At 38.5% G+C, this 20,888-nt stretch overlaps 2 protein-coding genes across 4 annotated transcripts; one reads left to right on the top strand and one right to left on the bottom strand.

Annotated features, from left to right (window-relative positions):
• The first annotated feature begins 526 nt into the window (after nt 1-526).
• LOC147230731 (ras-related protein Rap-2a-like) lies at nt 527-1,682 on the top strand. The gene has a single exon (XM_086154235.1). It carries the CDS (start codon nt 611-613, stop codon nt 1,232-1,234), a length of 624 nt encoding a protein of 207 aa, XP_086010361.1. The 5' UTR covers nt 527-610; the 3' UTR covers nt 1,235-1,682.
• On the bottom strand, nt 1,156-18,333 carry LOC147230730 (phosphoribosyl pyrophosphate synthase-associated protein 1). 3 transcript variants are annotated; one of them, XR_015106734.1, is made up of 12 exons: nt 17,952-18,333; nt 17,587-17,639; nt 15,219-15,285; nt 14,952-15,124; nt 14,726-14,841; nt 14,130-14,185; nt 13,388-13,533; nt 11,154-11,195; nt 8,969-9,039; nt 8,630-8,776; nt 6,650-6,864; nt 1,156-1,297 (listed from the first exon to the last, which is right to left on the bottom strand). XR_015106734.1 is itself a non-coding variant. In XM_086154232.1 (11 exons), exons 1-11 carry the CDS (start codon nt 18,032-18,034, stop codon nt 6,706-6,708), a joined length of 1,113 nt encoding a protein of 370 aa, XP_086010358.1. In that variant the 5' UTR covers nt 18,035-18,333; the 3' UTR covers nt 2,643-6,705. The 3 variants fall into 3 exon arrangements, 2 of the variants coding, with proteins under 2 accessions (XP_086010358.1, XP_086010359.1); XM_086154232.1 differs by lacking the exon at nt 1,156-1,297 and having other exon boundaries at nt 2,643-6,864; XM_086154233.1 differs by lacking the exons at nt 1,156-1,297; nt 11,154-11,195 and having other exon boundaries at nt 2,643-6,864.
• Nucleotides 18,334-20,888: the final 2,555 nt, after the last annotated feature.

The following is a 20,888-nucleotide window of genomic DNA, read 5'->3' as shown; positions in this document are numbered from 1 at the left end:
TAAATAAAAAACAAATGTATATATTGAAATGAAGTGTGAAATTCAAGTGATAAAACATACAAAAAAAATCCACTATCTACATACATATGTGTGTGCATATGTGTGTGTGTGTGTGTGTGTGTGTGTGTGTGAGTGTGTGTGTGGGCATGCTTTCTTTTAGGATTGCTTCCAAAAGGCTGGAAAACATACATTATTCTTGTTCTCCTGAATTCACACATTGTTCATTTTCACCCTTTCTTATCTTATTTTTGTTTTTTCACACACACACACACACACACACAAAGAATAAATGGTTCATGATTTTCACTTACGAGCTAAAAATGGTCTTTGCATTGTATTTGTATTTGTTGAGTCTCAATCCTAAAAGCATTTCAACCACGTTTCCCTGCGGCGCCTGCGATTGGCCGGTGTGAGTGCAGGAGGCGGAGCTAAAGCCCTTTCCGGATTGGCCGACGGCGAGAGGAGGCGGGGAACACGAGGGAACTTGAATACAAAAAGCAGGTTGTCTGTTACACTGTGGTGTGTGTCTACTGTTGGTCTTGGATCTACAGGAGAAAGAGAGGAGAATAAAAAGGACAGTCCCGTGGCAGCAGAGCAGGAGAAGGCTATCATGTCTTCTGAAGATAAGAAGACCGAGGTGCGTCTCGTGTTTCTGGGAGCTGCTGGAGTCGGGAAAACAGCCTTAATCCAGCGTTTCCTCAAAGACACATTTGAGCCGAAGCACCGTCGCACAGTGGAGGAGCTTCACAGGAAGGAGTACGAGATCGGAGGCGTCAAAGTTACCGTCAACATCCTGGACACGAGCGGCAGCTACTCCTTCCCGGCCATGCGCAAGCTATCCATCCAGAACAGCGACGCCTTCGCCCTGGTCTACGCCGTCAACGACCCCGAGTCCCTGGAGGCGGTTAAGAGTCTGCGGGATGAGATTCTGGAGGTGAAGGAGGACAAATACACCCCCATCGTGGTGATCGGGAACAAAATCGACCGACAAGCGGAGCGTCAGGTGTCCAGCGAGGACGTCCTGTCCACGGTGGAGCTCGACTGGAACAACAGCTTCCTGGAGTCTTCGGCCAAGGACAACATCAACGTGCTGGAGGCCTTCAGGGAGCTCCTCCAACAGGTCCACCTGCCTTGCCGCCTCAGCCCTGCTCTGTTCCGGCGACGGGAGACTTTCCCCAAGGAGAGGGGAAAAAGACCCCCCATGAACAAGGCCAACAGCTGCCTCCTCTCATAATGACTTCCCGGGGTTTCGGGGGGCTTTGCTGGGTTGAGTGGGACCGATGTGGAGTCTGGAGAGCTGCACAGCGGCGCACAGAGATAAACAAACAACTGAAACCACCTGAACAATGTGGTTGAAGAACTTTGTTGAACAACACAACATGAAATTCTACTGGACACTTTGCAGCGTGAATGTAGAGGGAAAAAAAAAAAAAGTATCAAATAGCAGGGTGTTTTGTCACTTAAATCTTTGTGTGTCTCGAGTAAATGTCGCTGCTGAGAACTGTTTTATTTGTGCTGAAGTCTCTCTGGGGCCATTTGTTTTTGCAAATTAAGTGAACAACCGAAACAAATAAACTGTAAACAACATTTAAGATACTAAAAGGCCTGGTTTTAATGTCATTCAACATAAACTACAGCATGAATTCTCACTCTCTCATTAGATTAATAAAATGTCATGACAGGCTTGTGTCTTGTTAGTATCTGGTTCATTCTTTGTCAAAGCGTGAAAGATCACATCAGTAATGTGATTGTTTTTTGTGTCCGTTCGTGAAGTGAAATACACTAAAAATAAGTGGAAAAAAGGCTAACAGGAAATAACATAAGAGGTTGGGAACAAAACAACTTATAAACGGAGCTTGAGGACTTTGAATTAAAAAAATGATAATAAATTAGCCATTCAAGACAGACTCAAATTCACCTTTTTTAGGATTTCCAGTATGGAAGTGTGTATGGAGCATGCCAGCTCCTGGGTGAAACATTGGTCTTATACTGCCCCCTAGCGGCGACAAAGAGAACTGCAGCTACACAAACGACCAGTAATTTTCACTATATTGTCTTTGTATATAAATATATACACATACATATGTGTACATACACATACATGCATACACATACATATGTATATACACATACATATGTGTGTATATATATATGTAATACACACAAAGATGTATCCATTCCTTGTAAATGCGTGGGTCCGAAGACACATTTCAAGGTTAATTTTAGATTTTCAGGTACTTGTTAAGCCATTTTCTATTTCTATAGTTTTTTACCCCTTTTTTTAGGAAATTGGCTAATTCTGCGACACAATTTTTGTGTCATTCTGGTTTTATTAAAGCCCTCGATTAATGTTTACATGCAAATCAATCACCATATTTCATTGGACTCAATAGTTAGTGTATGATGTTACACTTAATAAAAACTAGAATATGTTAAACCGGTCACTTATTACAGCCCCAGCGTTCAGTTTTATCAGTGATTTGTGCATATTTTTAAATGGTCTCTCTCCTCACTGCAAAATGTGGTTAATTTATATCTGAACCTCAAATGCATCAATGTGATTTTACTTTCACGCGTTTACTTTTAAGCTGATAGAAGGGCATCATCATATCATCATCAGGCAAAAGAAAGGCCCAGCAACAGGAAACCGCTTTTATTTTCATAACACAGACAAAACACAGCAGAGACAAACCGCTGTGCATATTCACAGGAAGTGTGAACAGCAGGGAATCGCAGACGGGAAATATTCACACACAACAAATATTAACCATTTCCATCACTTTCACTCCCGGCTCCTCAACCATCATCACATCGGGAGGAAAGAGCCTCGTTTAATAGCAACCAGCGGAAGTCGACAGGACACATCAACAACAAACTGCTGTGCATTGGTTTGCATTCCCTGAGCAAAAGGTACGACGGGTAAATAAATAGGTTCATAAAATGTCTAACAGCTTTTTCCAAACCTCATCGGATGCATTTATTGACTTCTTTACTGAACGAGTGACATCATTATCATTATCATGAGCAAACTTTTCGGAGGGGGGGTGAAAACTTCATCCTCTGTTCATGAGATATTCTAAAATCTTGTGTTTTCCCCAAAAGTACCATACAACAGGGAGGTGGTGGTGGAGCTATGAGCACATTTTCAAGCAAAACAAACATATTTTTTCCATGAACTCATCTTACTTAATGATGTAGAAGCTTAATTAAAAAAAAAAAAAATGTTTTGGAGGTGTTTACAGAAAAATAGCCAATACTTTGTCCTCATACTTATATTCTGAGGTCATTATCTTGACAATTCGCAAACACGGCCACTATTGTCATGAAATCTTGTAAAGATAACGGTTTACTAAAATGATAACACACACACACACGACTGTTTTCTGATTCATTCAAAAAAACTGAGCAGACATGTTCGATCAGCTTATTATAGCACACTATTTGAAATCAACACCATCCATGAGTTTCTGCATATTTTGCTAACTTTACCCAAACATGCTCTATATTACTGCTGACAGATTTTCCATTATTTAGGATCTCATCTGCCAGGCAGAAAAAACTTAGTGCGCTGTAAATCTCCCAAAGGCGTGCTTGTAGGTTAGCAAAGCTGTTAACTCATGCTCACGGTGTTGACGACCAACACACATGCCATTTGTTAGCATGCAAACATCTTTACAAAAGATCAATAAGCGACACAAAGTAAAGCTAAGCCTCTGGATGTAACTGTAAACCAATCGAAATAATGTGAATCTGGTGCAATAAAAAGTAAGAACCATTTTCTCATTATAGTTGGATTATAGGATGATTTCCTTTTATTTTTAGTATGACGACTGGGGATGCCACTGCATTATGTATTATAACCCGAAATTAATTATGAATTCATTCACTCCAAAGGCCCGGCCTTGTCTGAAAAAAAGGTATTTACGATATTGACCTGAACATGTAGAAACTCCAATGGTACTCATTTTAGTACACCCTTGGTGCTGTTCTTGCCTGATATTTAATATCACGGTTCAAATAATGACAAGAGTAACGGATCCATATTCCAGCCTACTGAGCCTGAAAAGGTCTAATATGATGAAAATTGGTGAGGTACGTCAATTTTAAGATTGAGACAGATTCATAACAACATAAGTACCACATGTTTTTATCATTTATTTCACTTAACTACTTCATAAATAAAAATCCAATCCTTTTTGCTCATATTAAAGATAACCTTAAACCCAACATCAATACATTCCAACAAATATTGCCAGAGATTTGCATGACAAAAAAAAAAAAAAAAATCCTCTAGTCGCTCCATTAGCAGCAGAGAGGATCATTTTAAACGTTGCGTGCAAACAGCCTTAGCTGACAGGAGAATGCACGCTGCCGTCAACCCAACACTTGGGAGAGTTGAAGTAAAACCAACCCTCTCCGACAATAAAACCTGCATCTTATTAAAATGTTCAGTTTATGATAAGCAACCACATAAGCAGTGGCCCACCGTTCTCCAAGTACTTTGCTTTTTATGTTCTCTGAAAGAAGCTCACACTAATTCTTCATGTGATTTCTCAAGATCAGACAGCAAGGAGGCCCAGTCGATCAATCACCGGATTGAAACATAACGGCTCACTCAGTAACGTTTTGAATTGACCCTCAACCGTGTGTAATAATAATCCCTTCAAGTAATTTGAATATCAATCGCTGCACTGATCACAGGAAGTCTGAGCCTCTCCGGTGTTGTGACATTTTCATTCCCCATAAACAACCGCTGGGTTTTTAAATGTGGTGATTCCGCTTGTTCTGATCATTTTGTGCGAAGCTGTGGGAACGCCAAAGACTTCAGACACATAAGTCTGGACGGCAGCCGCCTCTTGATATTGACTCTGTAAACAACGGCGTTTTCGAAAGGCACCGATCAAGGTGTGTTTGAACTGTTAGTTAACGCAACATCTTTTTCCAAAAAAAAAAAAAAATGAATTAAATTGTAAATGTGTTCACATTGTCACTCCAGATCACAAATATGACTTCCTGGGAACCCCCTGTTTATGCATCAAGTCAGCGGGAAAAAAAAAAAAAAAAAAATTAAAATCACATCTACATAGTTTTATAAATCGACAATTTTTGGTGCTCGCGATTCTGATTCTTCTTTTTTGTGCAGATATATACATGAACAAACTCAAGTGGTCGTAAGAGGTTTTTTGCATTAAAGAGCTGCTGCACGGGACTGAGCGCAACTGTTAAATGCGAAGCATCATTTGTTCAATAGTAATTCTTAGTGTGAGAAAATGAGCCAAAAATGAACTCGAGCTGCCCCCGAACAAAGACTTCCCTTCAATTTTCAAGTAACTTTATCAACTGCTTATCACGTTTCAATTTATAACCTGCATGTGTTTTATACCTTGGGGTAATTAAAATGTGTGAAATGCTGGCTAAATACATGAAAACTACATGTATGAAAACTTGAGTTTACTGCAACACAATTCCTAAGAATTAAACCTGACAGCATCGAAGGAGCCAGATTTGGGATCTAATCACAAGGTAATTGATTTGATCCCTGGTTTTTATTCTTAGAGACCATGAAAAATGGACCTTGAGATGGAGGGAAAATCCAAATCAGTTGTCCGGCACCTCGTGCAGCTGCCGTGGTCATGTTCATCAGCACACGGACCTGAATGTCAATGTATTTAATGATGCTGGTGATGATCCTGAAACTGCCCATCGACAGTTAGGAAGTAGCCAAGGGTTCATTTAATCTCTGGCAAATGCTGCTGGTCGTTCAAATATGCAGATACAATCATTAGTCTGTGACATTAAGAGAACACGTGATTCCAGTATCTATAACTGAAAACCAACCAACCCAGCAGTCAAACTTCAGCCGCCTGGGACCACGTCCACAACAACACAACTGTAGGTTTTTTTAATCATGTCAAGACCTGAGTGATCTGGTACCAGACCAGCAGAAAGCAGTGTTGAACAGAAAGCAGGATTTGATTGTGGGCCAAGAATATGTAATGAATGAGGGGAACGGCTTCTTATATTTATGAAACTTTTTAGTTAGAATTTGTGCGTTGCACTGTCACTAAAAAAATATTGCATTGGTGATTAACGGTAACTGAGAGACTCTTGAGTTGCCTGATTCAACACAGGACTAACTGTGGTGAGATGAAGTCCTATCCTTCACTTTAGATTTAATTTAGACCAAAATCAGATCTATACTAGATCACACTGAAAGCTTCTTAAAGATCTAATCCGTGGTCTACTCTCTGACTAGCGATGTTGGTGGAAGGGTCTGTAACATTGGAGTATTGATTTAGGCAGCGTTGACCTCTCTAGCTCATGCTGACACCTCTGTTCCAGTTTACTGGTGAAGTGCGATGCAAACATACAAAGGTCCTCTCAGATGTGCATACAGGCTCACAGCCCAAACATAGGGGGTCTAAGCGGGGTCAGCCCAAGAAAAAAGCTGGGACTACAAATATCAAGCGCATGTATCACAGTCCCTGATTGAACATTTGCTCATCGAGAACAAAATTTGGTTATCATCGTAGCAGAACAAAGATTCGAACAGCAATGTCTGGAGTACTGCTAAATCACCTTAGGTAACCGTTAGAATTTCTCTTTAATCAAAACACAGAGCACATAGAACAGTACATTACAGTATTACTTGGAGCAGCAGAGATGAGACAGGATCCCCTGCCCTCGGTCGCCTTCATATCACCTCTAGTCATCCACGGTGATGTTGCGGAACAAGTAAGCCATTGACTCTCCATTGTGGATGCGGCGGATGGCTTCAACTAGTATCATGCTGACATCCACCGTCTTGATTTTGGGACACTGTAGCTTCTGCACTTCGTGGGGGACTGTGTTGGTCACCACCACCTGGAAAATGCAAATTATATTTTAATTTACACACCTTACACCTAAAAACAAAACAAGTTGAACTGATAAAATGACAAACAAACCCTTAAGTCGCTAACAAAATAACCAGGGATTTAACTTTGGATTTTTCTGAACCAACACAGTGTAGTAGGTTTTGGCAGGCAGAATTAAATTCAAAACTCTAAAAACAAAATCTCGGGGAGAGGGAATACTGCAGCTCAATGTTATGGGGACACTCTCAACGCCAGTAAATTGTATTTTGCTTCACTGGTATAGTGTGGTAATGATGCCACGATAACAAAACGCCTCATGTCTTATCACATCGTTTTATTTTTAGTCGTCTCTTTGTCGTTTGAAATTTTTTCCACATCGAAATACCTTTTAAATCCCTTAACCATTTTTGAGCTATTTAATGCTTTGTGTTGGCTCATTACCAGACACTGGCCGATACTGACCTTGTGCTAAAAAATGACCTCTGTCTAAACCTTTTCTGGGTAGTCTATTCAAATTTATTAGAGCCACGTCGCCAAATTTCCCACATTCATGGTTTTTGTTGGCTTTTCCAAATTATCTATTAATATTCATTGGCTCTACCCGAACTATATGAAGCCCTGGAAGAAAAAAATCCAATAACTGTGTTGAAAAAAAAAACACATTTCACAATTTTTAGGCTTCCTGTTAAATGTTAAATGTTGTCTTAACTGTTGTGCTCAGTCCTTCCAGGCCACTACAGATATGATAATTCCCTTACTCGTGTTACACCTTCTGGCCAAATTATAAAGAGACCAACAACAGTCACATTCTTTGCACTTTTTGTCTTATCTGTAAATATGTAAAAATATCTGTACATGTGTAAAAATGTAAAAAGTATCTGTGTCTCAGGTTGGTTCTCAAAAAGTAATGAAGAAAATGATGTTGAAATGTTAAAAAGATATCATGTATCCAACAAGAGGCGAAAAAAAAGGAGTGAATCGATCACAAGATCATTGTCTTCCCTTTAAAAATGGCACCACAATAACATATTTGTTAACACATATTTACAATAAGCATCTGAGGAAGAGTCTATTTTTTGCTCGAAACTTCATGCATGTGAGACTAAGAGTTTTATGTTACATTTCATCTTCTCTTTTTGGAGCACATTTTTTGTATGCACATTTTTTCCAAACTCGATTAATCTGTCATGGAAACCCAGCCTGAGTAATGAGATCGGAAGCGGACGGTTAAACACAAATGGAAACACTACAAAACACGCTGGTATATTAAAAATTAGTCCACATCCAGACGTGTGTGGACCAGATGCAACATGTTCTGGGCCACACTGAATGCTGTCTTATCCAGATTCTGGAGATTCTTGCTCATTTTGCATTTTATGGGATGTACTACAGCCCACAGAAAAAAAAGACTGTATACTTAAACATCACTGAGTAGCCGCAGTCTGGATATTTTCCCCCTTTTGTTTTCTGTGGGAGGCAGTGGGTTACCTCAATTTTGCTGGTAAAGTCACTGAATTTTGCTCAGAGCAATCCACAACAAACAATGTTATTCATTTATTTCCTTTCAATGTGACAAATACCTCCATTGTAAATCATTATATGGTGGTGAGAGTAAAATTAAAAAAAAAGTCAAACCTTGCTCAGTTTTTGCAAACAAAAAATAACAAGATGCTACAGAGCAGGGACAAAGTGAAACATTATAGTGTTGAATCATTTAAGATGAATGTCAATGTCATTTCAACAATCGACAAGTAATACTGAAAAGTCCTCACCTCATCAATAGCAGACTCCTCTATGAGGCGTGGAGCATCAGCAGACAGTAAACCATGCGTGGCCATGATGTAGATTTTATAAGCCCCTCTCTCTTTCAGGATCTCTGCTGCCGCAACAAAGTCTCCAACATCATCTATGATGTCGTCCTGTGGAAAACAGATACAAGAATAGATCAGGATTCCAGGGAATTGCTTCCATTTTAACCTAAAAATTAAGTAAAAAGCTGTTTTAGTCTAAGTGTTTCTTGTAAAATTTTGGCTGACTTAACACATGGAGTGGGTTGCATCTGGCCTGAAATAGTGCGAGCAATAGCAAAGCCAATTACTGTCACGTCTTACCACAATGATGGCAATTCTTCCTCCTACGTCTCCGACTACAGTGATGGGAGGTTTCTCCTTGGCCATCATTACTGCAAAGCAGAGCAGAGCCCGTTATGTGTGGGACTACATCCTCGTGTCACTGCATTCCACCTGATCAAAAATAAGTAGATTGGGTAAAATGGGTTGAGAAAAGGTTTTAAACATATCCATGTCCAAAATGCCAGGGCGATTCTTGGCAATTATTTGTAGGAATCCTGTTGGAGGAACACATTGGATTGAATTCCAATTAAGAGTGAAAGCTAATTTGAAGTTGTTGTTTTTTCCCCCCATTCTACCCCACCTCCTTCTAGAAGACAGAACTTTAATGCCAAACTTGGTACAGCACATGCCATGCACAATCAAATGACAGGTTTCCCTCCCAGGATACCCAATCAGGTTGCTCTAAACTGCCGGCGCACACCCAGCCGGTGGCAGGCCGACAGCAGCGGGCTGCATACCAACCAGTCTCAGCTTTCACACTCACTCACACTCACTCACACTCACTCACACTCACTCACACTCACTCACTCACACTCACTCACTCACACTCACTCACACTCACTCACTCACACTCACTCACACTCACTCACACTCACACACACTCACACACACTCACACACACTCACACACACTCACACACACACTCACACACACACACACTCACACACACACACACACAATGACGGTGCTCCCTTCACTCACACTTGCTTCTACAATGGATCTGTCCCGAGTTGAACATCACTGTTTCACCGACTACATTTACATGCACACAATTATTAGGCTGCACCTTACGTACCAATCGCGGCAGTTTCAGCAGCTTAATATGTTCTTCCAAATACCGCCCGATTAAATTATAGAAAATGTTTGTTTTAATTCACTCTGCTATATTGCTATGTGATTGGGAATTCAGTTATTCACTTATTAGTGTTGTCTGATTCACTTCATGAAATTTGAGTGCTGTAGAAAAAAAAAAAAAAAACTCAGTGAAACATTACCTGAACAGAAATTGCCCAAAAGTGTCTATATTAAGATAAGATCAGTGATGCTATGACTGGAATCAATGTGCTCTGCATTATAAGGTGGTGTATATCAAATAACGGATTCCTGAAACCTGGTCGGATATTATTCATCGGCACCCAAAATGGAAAATCTGAAATGTAGTTTTAAAAGGCCGCCCACTGAATTGATTTTTAGAGAACATACGTGCATTCAATCTATTGCTGTGCATGTAAATGTAGTGAATAAAAGGGTATTAAGGAAACAATCAACAGGTAAACAATCAGCCAGTGGAGCTGATTGTATCAAGGAGCGAAGTACAAAGAAGCAGAGAGAAGCATGCCTTACACACCACTTCGCTGATTCCACAGCATCAGACAATCTGATGTACAATTTCATCACTGATGATAGCAGTATCACATGTTTAGAAAAAAAAAAAAAACTGTCTTGGCACCTGGCTGACAAACTACCTCGGAGATGCTTGTGTAATTATCGGAAGAGTCTTCAAACAACCTTCAAATTCTTGGCGTTATCATTAATTAAATAACTTTGGTTTCAAGCAAAACATTACCAGTGAGGTAGCAAAGTAAATGGTGACTTTGTCAATGTAATACTCGAATGAACTAAACAGTTAATTAACATTTACTCTTCCCTATATATTCACTTCCAAAGGCATGCTTTTATTGTTAGAATCACATGCAGTTTAAAAAGACCAAAATGTTAATCGATCTTGTTGAGAGCTGGTTCAACATGGGGGCAACGTGTGTTGATTGGCAAGATGAATCCAGATATTAAAATAAGTATTAATGATGTTTTTTTTGAATAGATTTCATGGAATTCAAAATAAAATCAGTACGACAAAGAAATAAGGGTTTTGTCCATCTTGTAAAATTAGCTGTCTGGAGTATTTGAGCTGCAGTAAACATGGGATATTAGCATCACAGCATAATGAAGCTCAGAACACACACAGTTTGTCGTTAGTAGTTTTGCCAAGAGAAACATTTGGCATTGGACCATCAATTAGAGCTTTTTCTCCCACTGACCATAAATCCAGACTGCACTTTCACAAGATGCAACACAAAGCCCTGGTCCACACATGCATGAGTCGAGGAGCCATTTGAAGAGGAATCAGTTCATAGTCAGATATAGGTTAGGTTTACGCTCGTACTTGGAAGCTCTATGCCAGGAAACGGAGCTTGTTGTTTGCCTGCTATTACCAACAAATAAACACCACGTTAACATAAATGCACAAATATTTGACAAACACAAGATGCCGAGACTTGGAAAATCCTCTCATTAAGCTCAATTTCACGTCAACAAATAGAAGTCACTGTGTTGAAAATGCAAAAGGTAAATATGGCATTTTGTTTGGGCAATTGGTGCGCTCCCGCCTCAAAGGAGGATTTTTTAAGTCAAGGTTAAGAATAAAAACACAAGTAAGAGGAGAAATAGTTTAACAAATAATATGGATAAGGGAAATACGGGATGCAAACACTTTGGAGTCATTTGCCAATGACACGATTTGTTTTTCCTGACACAACAAAGTAATGGTCTAACCAGGATCACTTTCACATTAGGATGTATTACCAAAGTTATTGGTGAATCTAAATCACATTGCACAAAAATAAACGCAGGAACAACTACACTAATACATTTGTGCCTCATTTTAAAACAGACATACATGTTTTTGTTGTGGATGAGCTATTGAAATCTATTTAATGTAATTTAACGTATCTAATATTCACACATTCTTACTTTAATTAATGACTCAAAGGGTTGAGCATTTTTTTGTGTTCAGGTTTTGTGAAATACTTCTTATCACATTCATCATTAGTCATTTCCAAATCAATGCTTTAGAAAATGTTGATGTTAGTAGTTTTCAATATTGAAAAAAAAAAAAGGATCTGATTTATTCATGTAAATTGATGTGTGAAAATGATTAATCCAGCATTTATCAAATATAAAAATGCCTTTATTAATCATATAATAGATTAACTAATAATTAAAATATAACTCATTGATGATCTGAGATGAAACAGACTATTTTTCTGCTATATTGTTGTAAGTGTCTGAGTGTCCTAAGAAGTGCTATAGAAATTTGTACTATTATGAGCAGTAGCAGCATTATTAATGTTAATCTAAGCAGGGTAAAGATTTAGGAGAAATGTAGTAAAAATGTAGCAACAATCAAAATTAACATTTAATTAGGGCTCGATAGCATGGAATTATAATGACTGTGATTTGAAAGTCAGGGGTTGGAGCTCATGGTCTATCTGCCATCACACCATGCAGAAACACAAAACCAGTTCCTTGGTTTATGAGAGGTATTAGTGACAAACAGCTGAATCATCGACCTGAAGTTCTAACAGATGTTGTATTAGTCTGGAGACAGGATTCATATTATGGTGTCAGTAAAGGTGAGTTGTTGCGACAAGGAAAATCCCATAGCGAGTTTGATAATCCTGTAATGCCAAACAAATCAAACAACATCAAAGCAATTAACCTTTCACATCATCAATGATACACTTTCTCAGAGTAAACACTCCACCAGGTGGCACCCGACAAACCAAGAAAATCTTGAAAAGAATACATAGGGTAGCTGTTTTCAAGATAGTGGAGTAACGGTCATTTGTTTGTAAATGTGTCCCTTTTAAATCGCTTTCCTCATGAATGCTCCATTCACTGCAGGTACATGCATTATTTGGTTATGTAAGAGTTTAGATAACATCATTGGGATGTATAAGGAAAAGTATTGAAATATTTACGTGTGTATTATAGTATTTTAGTAAAGTTTTTTTTTTCCCCAAATCAATACAGATGAAACGAATATATGTACTACAAAGGAAATCACTTTGCGTGGCAGGTTTCCCAACCCAGCTTTACCCCTCACAGTACAACTGGCAATTAAAACCTGTAGATATAACTATTGATTTTACTTTTTTTACAGAGACAATTATCAATATATCAGCAACAGTGCTGTTTTTACTTGTCTGTAAGTTTGTTTTAGTGAAAATGTTCCTTTCTTCTATTTGTGAAATTTGTTTCAGTAATAGTTTTTATCTGTCACTTGTTCATTGTCAAATATTGTTCATATATTTTTAGCATGTCTTGTCAATCCCCTTTTGCAGCTATAGTCCTGTTTATTTTGCCACCTTGGTGTGACTAAATATTTTACTTTACTGAGTATAAGAATACTCGAATATTAGAATACCACACATTAAAGGTTCATTTTTTTTTTACTTCGCTCTGGCAATTATTTGATATTTTGAGGCTTTACAGGGTTAAATGAGACATTAGACTGCAATGTTATTGGTACCAACAGACACAATGAAGTCTTTCTCTGTTCATGGACAAAAGACACACAAATGTTCTGAATAAACTATAATTATTTGGTGCTCTTACACGGCAGTTCCAGTCCCGTGTGTCCCGTAGTGTTGCGCACACACGGCGGGGAGTGTCTTCCGTCAGCCATGTCAGACTCTGAACACTGAGCCTCGCCGTGAATCACAGCCAGACCCAAACGCAAGCGCTCTGCATAGGACTGAGCTCTGAGAAAGATCAAGCGACAGGTGGATAGAAGTCATTATATTCTGCTGATATTGTGTCACATGGTTGCTGCAGGCCTGTATCTAGGTTTTTTAAATTTCAGACTTCAAACAATGGTTATAAATCAGCATAATCAAAAGACAAGGTATTAAATGCCTACTCGTCTCTTTGGCCACCAGAGACTTCGGTTATTAGCTAATTACGAAATCAAGTCAGCTGTTTGGAACGACTTCTTCCGATAAGCAAATAGAAACTACTACAAAGCATATGATGTTTCAGATGGAACTGTTATTCCACATATTTGCTTGTTTTTTTCTTGATTCCTCTAACCTCTATTTCCACAGTAATGTTAAATAAATGTAAACAAAGTTGAAAAAGGTCCTCAATAAAAATGGCTATTCGCTACTTTGAAACATCAGAACAAAGAAGCAACCCAAAACAAACGAGAAGTGAAAAAACCTTCTGGATAATCAGCAAGAAATCAGCAAAACGGAGTCAAGAAAAAAATAATTAAGAGACAAAGCATCATGGAGAGCTTAATAGCGCTAACAAAGCATCATTTGTGTTACTTTTATAAGTTCTCAGGGGCATTTGTTACCTTTTAGCTGCTGATGGGCTCTTTGCTACAATGACTGCATTTCTGTAATCAGGAATCTGATGGGATGAAAGAGAAACAGATATTTTAATGTAAACCGGTGGTTCCTCATCCTCATCTTATATTATATAGTTGAGTTTGCATTAAACACAAAATTCAATAGAAGTTTCCTGGTCTGCTCTGAAAAATGGTGGAAAGCAGGGGTTTTGACAGTAGAGGTAAAACATTAAGTAATAAAATTGTTTTCTGAACTCCACTTACATTTACAATGGATTTCTGCCGTGTGTGCCCATTTGAGTTACAACCAACAGACAAACAATCCAAATGTGGGGGAAATAATGATGAAATTCGGTCCTTTTTTTATATCTTGGTATATTCACTTCATTTACACCTTCATAATCATTGGATGAGGCCATTTGTAAATTGTTTTGTAATAAAGATAGATTACCTTATAGTGAGCAAACACACAACTTAAAATAAGACATTTAAAAAAAAATAATGAAGCGAATTAGTTAAAACCAAGCATGAAGAAAAAAAAGACAAGAAGTTAACATTTCTGTGTGCAGACACACAAAGCAGACATCCAGATGGATTTTCACCTCTTCCTGGATGTATTGAATCAAGAAGGGGGAAGCACGCAGGTTGTCCACTGGAAAACTAAAGAATCCCTGGATCTCCTTCTGATGCAGGTCCATGGTGATGATGTGCGTTAATCCTTCAAAATAAGACAGATGAGCAGAATAAGGGTTTGCTGACCTTTTTTTTCCTATCCTGGCATGAACTTAATGAACCAAATCAAACAATGGGCTGCAATATGAACTTTACCTGCTTTCGCCAACATTGAAGCCAACAACTTGCACACTATTGACCCTCTCTTTCTCATCTTGCACTGCTTGCTATAGGGAAAGTAAGGAATGACTCCAATGATGTTCTTCGCACAAGAAGTTTTGAGAGCGTAGGCCATGACCAGGAGCTCCATGATGGCTGTGTTCACATCTCTGTTTATGTATAAAAATAAAAAATGAAAAAAACATGAGACCATCTTGTGAAATTTAAAAAACAGTTAGAGTGGAAATATGCCAAAACACCCACCTCGGGATAGTCTGAATTATGAAAATTGTTTGCCCCCGAACAGATTCTTTCACATCCACTCTTGTCTCTGCAAAGACAAAATCACAGTCAGTTCATCGAGCTCACGCGCTAAATATTTAGCCAGCAACGGCAACTTCAGTGCAGAGGCGTCTTTGAGAAACACAACTGGAATCCTCCAGGCTCTTCAGAATAAAAAGGCCCTTGTTAGGTTCAGTTTCCCAGGAATTTCAAACAACTTGCCTGCACTCACAGATCCAAAGAGCATCAATAGCTGGATCCTGTGGATGTGATATCACACAACATAACCAGAGTGGCCTTTGACGGCTGATAAAACTGTGCCGCCCACCAATGACACAATGATTTCAGCAGTGACCTGCTAATGTTTCCAGGTGGAACAAAATTAGCCCTAAGACATAGCAAAGATAGCATCCAAAACCCCAAACCAAAAACTACTGTTTACAGCAGCTCTTCGGCAGGTAAAAACTGATTTGCACACACACTTTTGTGGCTTAACAATAATATCATGATTCAGCTTTGATTATTATTATTATTGTACCTATTTGGGACCATTTTCACCAAATGACAATTTGTTCTATCCTTGTTATCAATGCTGAATTAAACAGTGGACTTGGGAGTATTTAATCTGGTAAAAGATGCTCAGAGACACATTACCTAATTCTGTGATCGGTCTCTTTAATTTGAGGAAAAAAGAGCAATCCCATGGGATGCAAGAAATTCAGTTTGATTAACTTTAATTAGCTAGATTTAATAGGTTTAATTGGTGTTAAAACGCAACAGGCTGCACAGGGTTTTGTTATGATCTTATTGCAACACACACTAAGATATAGTGCAATACCTGACCCTCTGACTCTCACCAAATCCCTGTACATGAAATGAAAAGTATGTGAGCCATTCGTCTTACCTCTTACTGCGTGCTGTTTTTAAGACTGAAGCTTTCAAAACCCAGAAATCAGAAGCACTGGGGTAATATGTGCTATTATAGTTTTATTTTTGGTTCTGCTGGATCTCAGACTACCAGCAGGTACCCAATAACTCTGGTGACAGGAATATGGAATATGGATACATAATTATGAAATAAAAAATATATATATTGCACAGCCCTAAAATCTTCATTACCTTGTAATCAAATGATTAAAAAAAAAAAAAAAGACACAAATGTCGGCGGCAATAATATTGGCAATCATTAAACATGAAATAGCAGTCAGGACTATTAGTTTGATTGGAGCAAACAGGTCAACTTCCCTCTAAGTGTAATAAATAAAGTGATCTAACGTGGCCAAATTCAGTGGTTTATAACAATAGAGAAGAATAGCCATGATACCTGTTATGTAACAAAGGGCAGCTTTTATGTACATACATATTTTGGCTTTAGCTTGTAAAAATAAAGAAATAATAACAAAACCTAGGTGAATAAAATCGATGCAATTTAACCCAACAGCTTCAGCATCATCATATAGCTGGGGTTTAAGTGTTTTTCAGGAAAAAGGAGGGAACCAAAAGCAAATGAGAAATGATGTGATAAGTAGCACAGTATTAGATAAAAAGCAACATGTTGACCTTTAACTACCTGAAAATCACATGTCACTAAGAAATTAGCAAGAAATTCAATCGGAAAGAGAAGCATTCACTGAGAAATGACAAATGAGCACGTGGGCACATTGACCTAGAAAAAAAACGGGAAATTCCCCGAGTAATAAGCCAGATCTAACCTGGCAGTCAATTGAAAATTAGGATAAGATAAACTTTATTGATCCCCATAGGGGATTCCTTCGTCCCAGCAGCGTAACAGTTATAAACAGGTTGGAATGGCTGGAGAAAAGTGTCAGATAGAAGAACATCAGCCGGACTGAAAGGAAAGCAGGAGGAGACAGTGGCGAGTGTTCACCGGCGATGCTGTGTGGACTCGAAACAGTTGATGAAAAGACAGGAGGCAGAACTTGAGGGTGCAGAGTTTAAGATGCTAAAGTTCTCTTTGGGAGCGACCAGGGTGGATAGGATCAGGAATGAGTCCATCAGAGGGTGGGCACATGTTAGATGTTTTGGCGAGAAGGTCAGAGATGGGTGGGTCATGGATAGAGGAGGGAGAGTGAATATATTGGTAGACGTATGCTGGAATTGGAGGTCTAGAGAAAGACCAAAGAGAAGATTTAAGGATGTCGTGAGAAGTTAGTTGGTGTGAGAGAGGAGGATCCAGAGAATATGGTTGGATGAAGAAGGTGGATTTGCTGTGGAGACCCGGAAGGTAAAAGCCCAAAGGAGAAGAGGAAGAAGAAGGCAGATGTCTGATGTATGACTTTCCTGACAAGAGGCCTGTGAATATCTCAAGTGACCTTTCTTTTGTTCTCACCTCTATTAGATTCTTGGAAAACCACAGATTTTCCCAGTTCAACTCCCAGCCGCCTGTTAATCAAAACAAAAAACAAAAATAAATTTTCAAGGACAACATGATGCATTCAAAGATCACACACAACATCCGGTTAACCAGTTACAAAACACAAGACTTTCATTCAGCATGTTACACATGGTGCAACACAAACAGTCAACGTAGAGAATATCTATATATTTTTTTAACTATATATAGATATTTTTCATGTTGTAAATATATAACGGTTTAGTCGAAGTGGTTAATTCCAACAGCAACAAACTCGCTCTCCGTGATGGAATAGCTCAACGTTAGATTAGCACACTCAACGGAAACATTTTCATACTTACTCTGTTATTTTCTTCGCCAATTCTGTGCATGCAGCGGATGAGTTTGCTGAAAAGACACGGTATCCACTTTTTGGGACATTCATTCTGTTGTTCCGGGTGGCTTTTGTTTTTTTGTTGTCGAAAACTAATAACGGAAAAATGAGATGTATCCAAACTGAACACTGCGCTTTGCTAATGCCTTTATCGCTAGCTAAATCGTTAGCTACTCGTACACTTCCTTTTTAAGTTCCGCTAATTAGCAAACAACAATTTTCAGAGAGTAACAACCTGGCTACAACATAGTTTTAAAATTAATTTCAGTTATTTTCTTTCTTTTGCCAAATTGTGCTGCCTTGTAGCACAGCCCCCGTTGCCTGTCACACGGGTTACAATCATGCTAACGACTGGCCAGCGCTCGTCTACGGAGTCCTTTGTATTAAAATACTTTGCTTTTCTTTGTCGAAAGAGTTTTTATTTCTTTTTTTTTTTGACTCAATATAAAATATAATTATGATCTAGGAGACTTTAATATTTCTGAAGAAAAAAAAATAAAAAAAAATTCAGTCACTTCATTGCCCAAAAAATATAAAACCTGATAAATAAAACTATACGTTGTATCATATATTTCTTTTTTGTTTTGGCTTCACTGCCATTCTCAGAAATTTCATGCATTGTTTTCAAATAAACGTTAATATCGACAAGAAAGGAGACATATTTTTCTTTTTTTATTCTTAAAAGGGAAATATCAATTATCTAAAATCATGAAAAAGACACATCGAGATCTGAACTAAATACTATAATATTGGGAAAGCTAAATGTGAGAAACGAACTTTAGAAGAAAATTGGCTTGAGATTGATTAATAATTTTCATTTCAAAAGATCTGTGTGTCCAGTACATACACATCTTTATTTTCAATTATGTATGTATTTATAGGAGAATCGAGAAGATTATTTTCTAATTGTTCCTCGAAGAATTGACGTAAGATGAATTAATAATTTTCATTTTAAAAGATCTGTGTGTCCAGTACATACACATCTTTATCTTGAATTATGTATGTATGCACTGGAGAATCTAGAAGTTTATTTTCTTATTGTTACCTGTAACACATTTTTCCTCACTTTTAGTGTACTGACAGTATTTGACAGTATTTTAAAAGAATGATAAAAAAGCATTTTGGTTTATGTCCGCTAGATGTCACTAGATTGCTGTCTGAGGCATCAATCTGATGTCGGAGCTTTGGTTTTCAGAAGAGGAGAGTTTAGTCGGTTTAATACCTGGATTTAAACTGAATCTGGGTGAAAGAGGAACTCATGCCACTCTCACGGATCAGTTTCTTTGAAGCAACATAGACCAGTAAGTGCAGAGAACATTGATCCACTGCATAATTCAAATATGAACAGCCTAACTTTCTTATCTTGTCCAAGACGCTTGGGATTCCTGCAATGCCAATCTACCACGGCGCAATCTTTTAATTCATGGCTTAACCATGCTATGCACCTTCATATTTGGCTCATCTGTCGTCACTGTTTGTGTTTTCTCGATTTCCTCGGTTTCTTAAGGTGTATTTTGAAGAACTGTAAATGTTTAACCGGGTGACATTGTTCACACCTGCTGTACGCTGCACCTGAAGTCAGATCAGTCCTGGAATATTTGTTTTGCAGTAAAGCGCCAGTGAAATAACAGTATTGTCCTGTGTCCATAGCCGTATTTTACTTTAACATCACCTAGATGTCGCTGTGTTTTCACATGACTTCAACATTTTACTAATTGATAGATTTTAGACAATCTAAAATGCTTCATTTTAGTTTTTAGATATATGCTGTTTCTGGTTTTAATGTTGTCATCACAGAGAACTATTTTATAGTCATCCTTAAAGACCCCTCCACACTTGCCATATATCATACTGCAATAGATATAATAATGTGTTTGAACATATTTTTTTTACTTATACAACAATAACATCCTTGAAAAGCACATTTTCCTTTAATAGCCTGGGACCCAAGCTTTTATTTTCTTGAAAGAGTACAATCAGTCATAGCATTATTACTATTGGCAGGCCAGTGGGTGGGGGATGCACACACACACACACACACACACACACACATATATGTATATGTGATAATATATATATATATACATACATATATATATACTTTACCAATTTAATGTTCCAGGCTTCTTTGGTGGGTCGATGACTTGATCATAGCATCTCCTCAGCTGAAGCTCCTGTCCTGGTCTTCAGTGGCTTCAGGAAAACTGCTGGTTTGGGGATCATTACAACAAGTTCCAGTTGAAGACTTTTCCAGATCTCAGTTCTATTAGGCATCTGGGAACGTGCCAGTTATACAAGAAGCTGATCCACGGAGCCTCCAGTCTTGCTACTTCCAGGACTTTGGGGGGGATCTGCTGCCAATGTTGTGGTGCCAGATATTACTGAGGGCCTTCAGAGCTCTGATAAGAGTCCATGCTTCAGTGGCCTAGAACTGTTTGGCAGCTAAAAAACGGATTCCCAGCGTTCAAGGCGGGTGGTCATTAAGTTGCACGCTGCAAGGCTTCAACCGGACAGCAATAAGGACACAAAATAGCAGCGTCTTTGAAAATGAAGAGATAAAAATGTTGTCCCGAATGATATCGAGCCAGTGGGTAAATTGAAATGCATTGCAGTAACACCAACCGCGTCCTATAAGGGAAAGAGCAGTTTGTGTCCATGCATGAATGTGTCACTGGTTTCCCCATTTATGAATTCAATTTGCATTAATTCCAAGCTACAAATTTTTAATTCAAGTAAATAGATGTGTTTCAAAGTGGACAAAATAGACAAGTTTTGGGGTCCTGTTCACTTAAGTATCAGGATGTGGCACAGAGGGATTCCCTGTTCGTTGGTGTTGTTTGCTTTTTGCTGCCACTGGCTGGCGCTAAAATATCTTGATGTAAAATGCAAGTCTAAGTTAAGTAGA

Source organism: Fistularia commersonii, chromosome 10, assembly GCF_037954325.1.
Source record: "Fistularia commersonii isolate RoL2024-O1a breed Wild chromosome 10, RoL_Fcom_v1.0, whole genome shotgun sequence".
Taxonomy (NCBI): Eukaryota; Metazoa; Chordata; class Actinopteri; order Syngnathiformes; family Fistulariidae; genus Fistularia; species Fistularia commersonii.
The sequence above is the reverse complement of the archived record's forward strand: the minus strand, read 5'-3'. Positions and strand labels throughout refer to the sequence as shown.

What these genes read in the sequence shown, in the direction of transcription:
- LOC147230730 (XM_086154232.1), bottom strand. Translation starts at nt 18,034, where the DNA reads ATGAATGTCCCAAAAAGTGGATACCGTGTCTTTTCAGCAAACTCATCC. An exon ending in TCCTGGCATAGAGCTTCCAA is followed by an intron (nt 9,040 to 11,153) that starts GTACGAGCGTAA and finishes TCTGCTTTGCAG; the next exon opens with TAATGATGGCCAAGGAGAAA. An exon ending in AGGAGTCTGCTATTGATGAG is followed by an intron (nt 6,865 to 8,629) that starts GTGAGGACTTTT and finishes TGCATTTTCCAG; the next exon opens with GTGGTGGTGACCAACACAGT.
- LOC147230731 (XM_086154235.1), top strand. Translation starts at nt 611, where the DNA reads ATGTCTTCTGAAGATAAGAAGACCGAGGTGCGTCTCGTGTTTCTGGGA.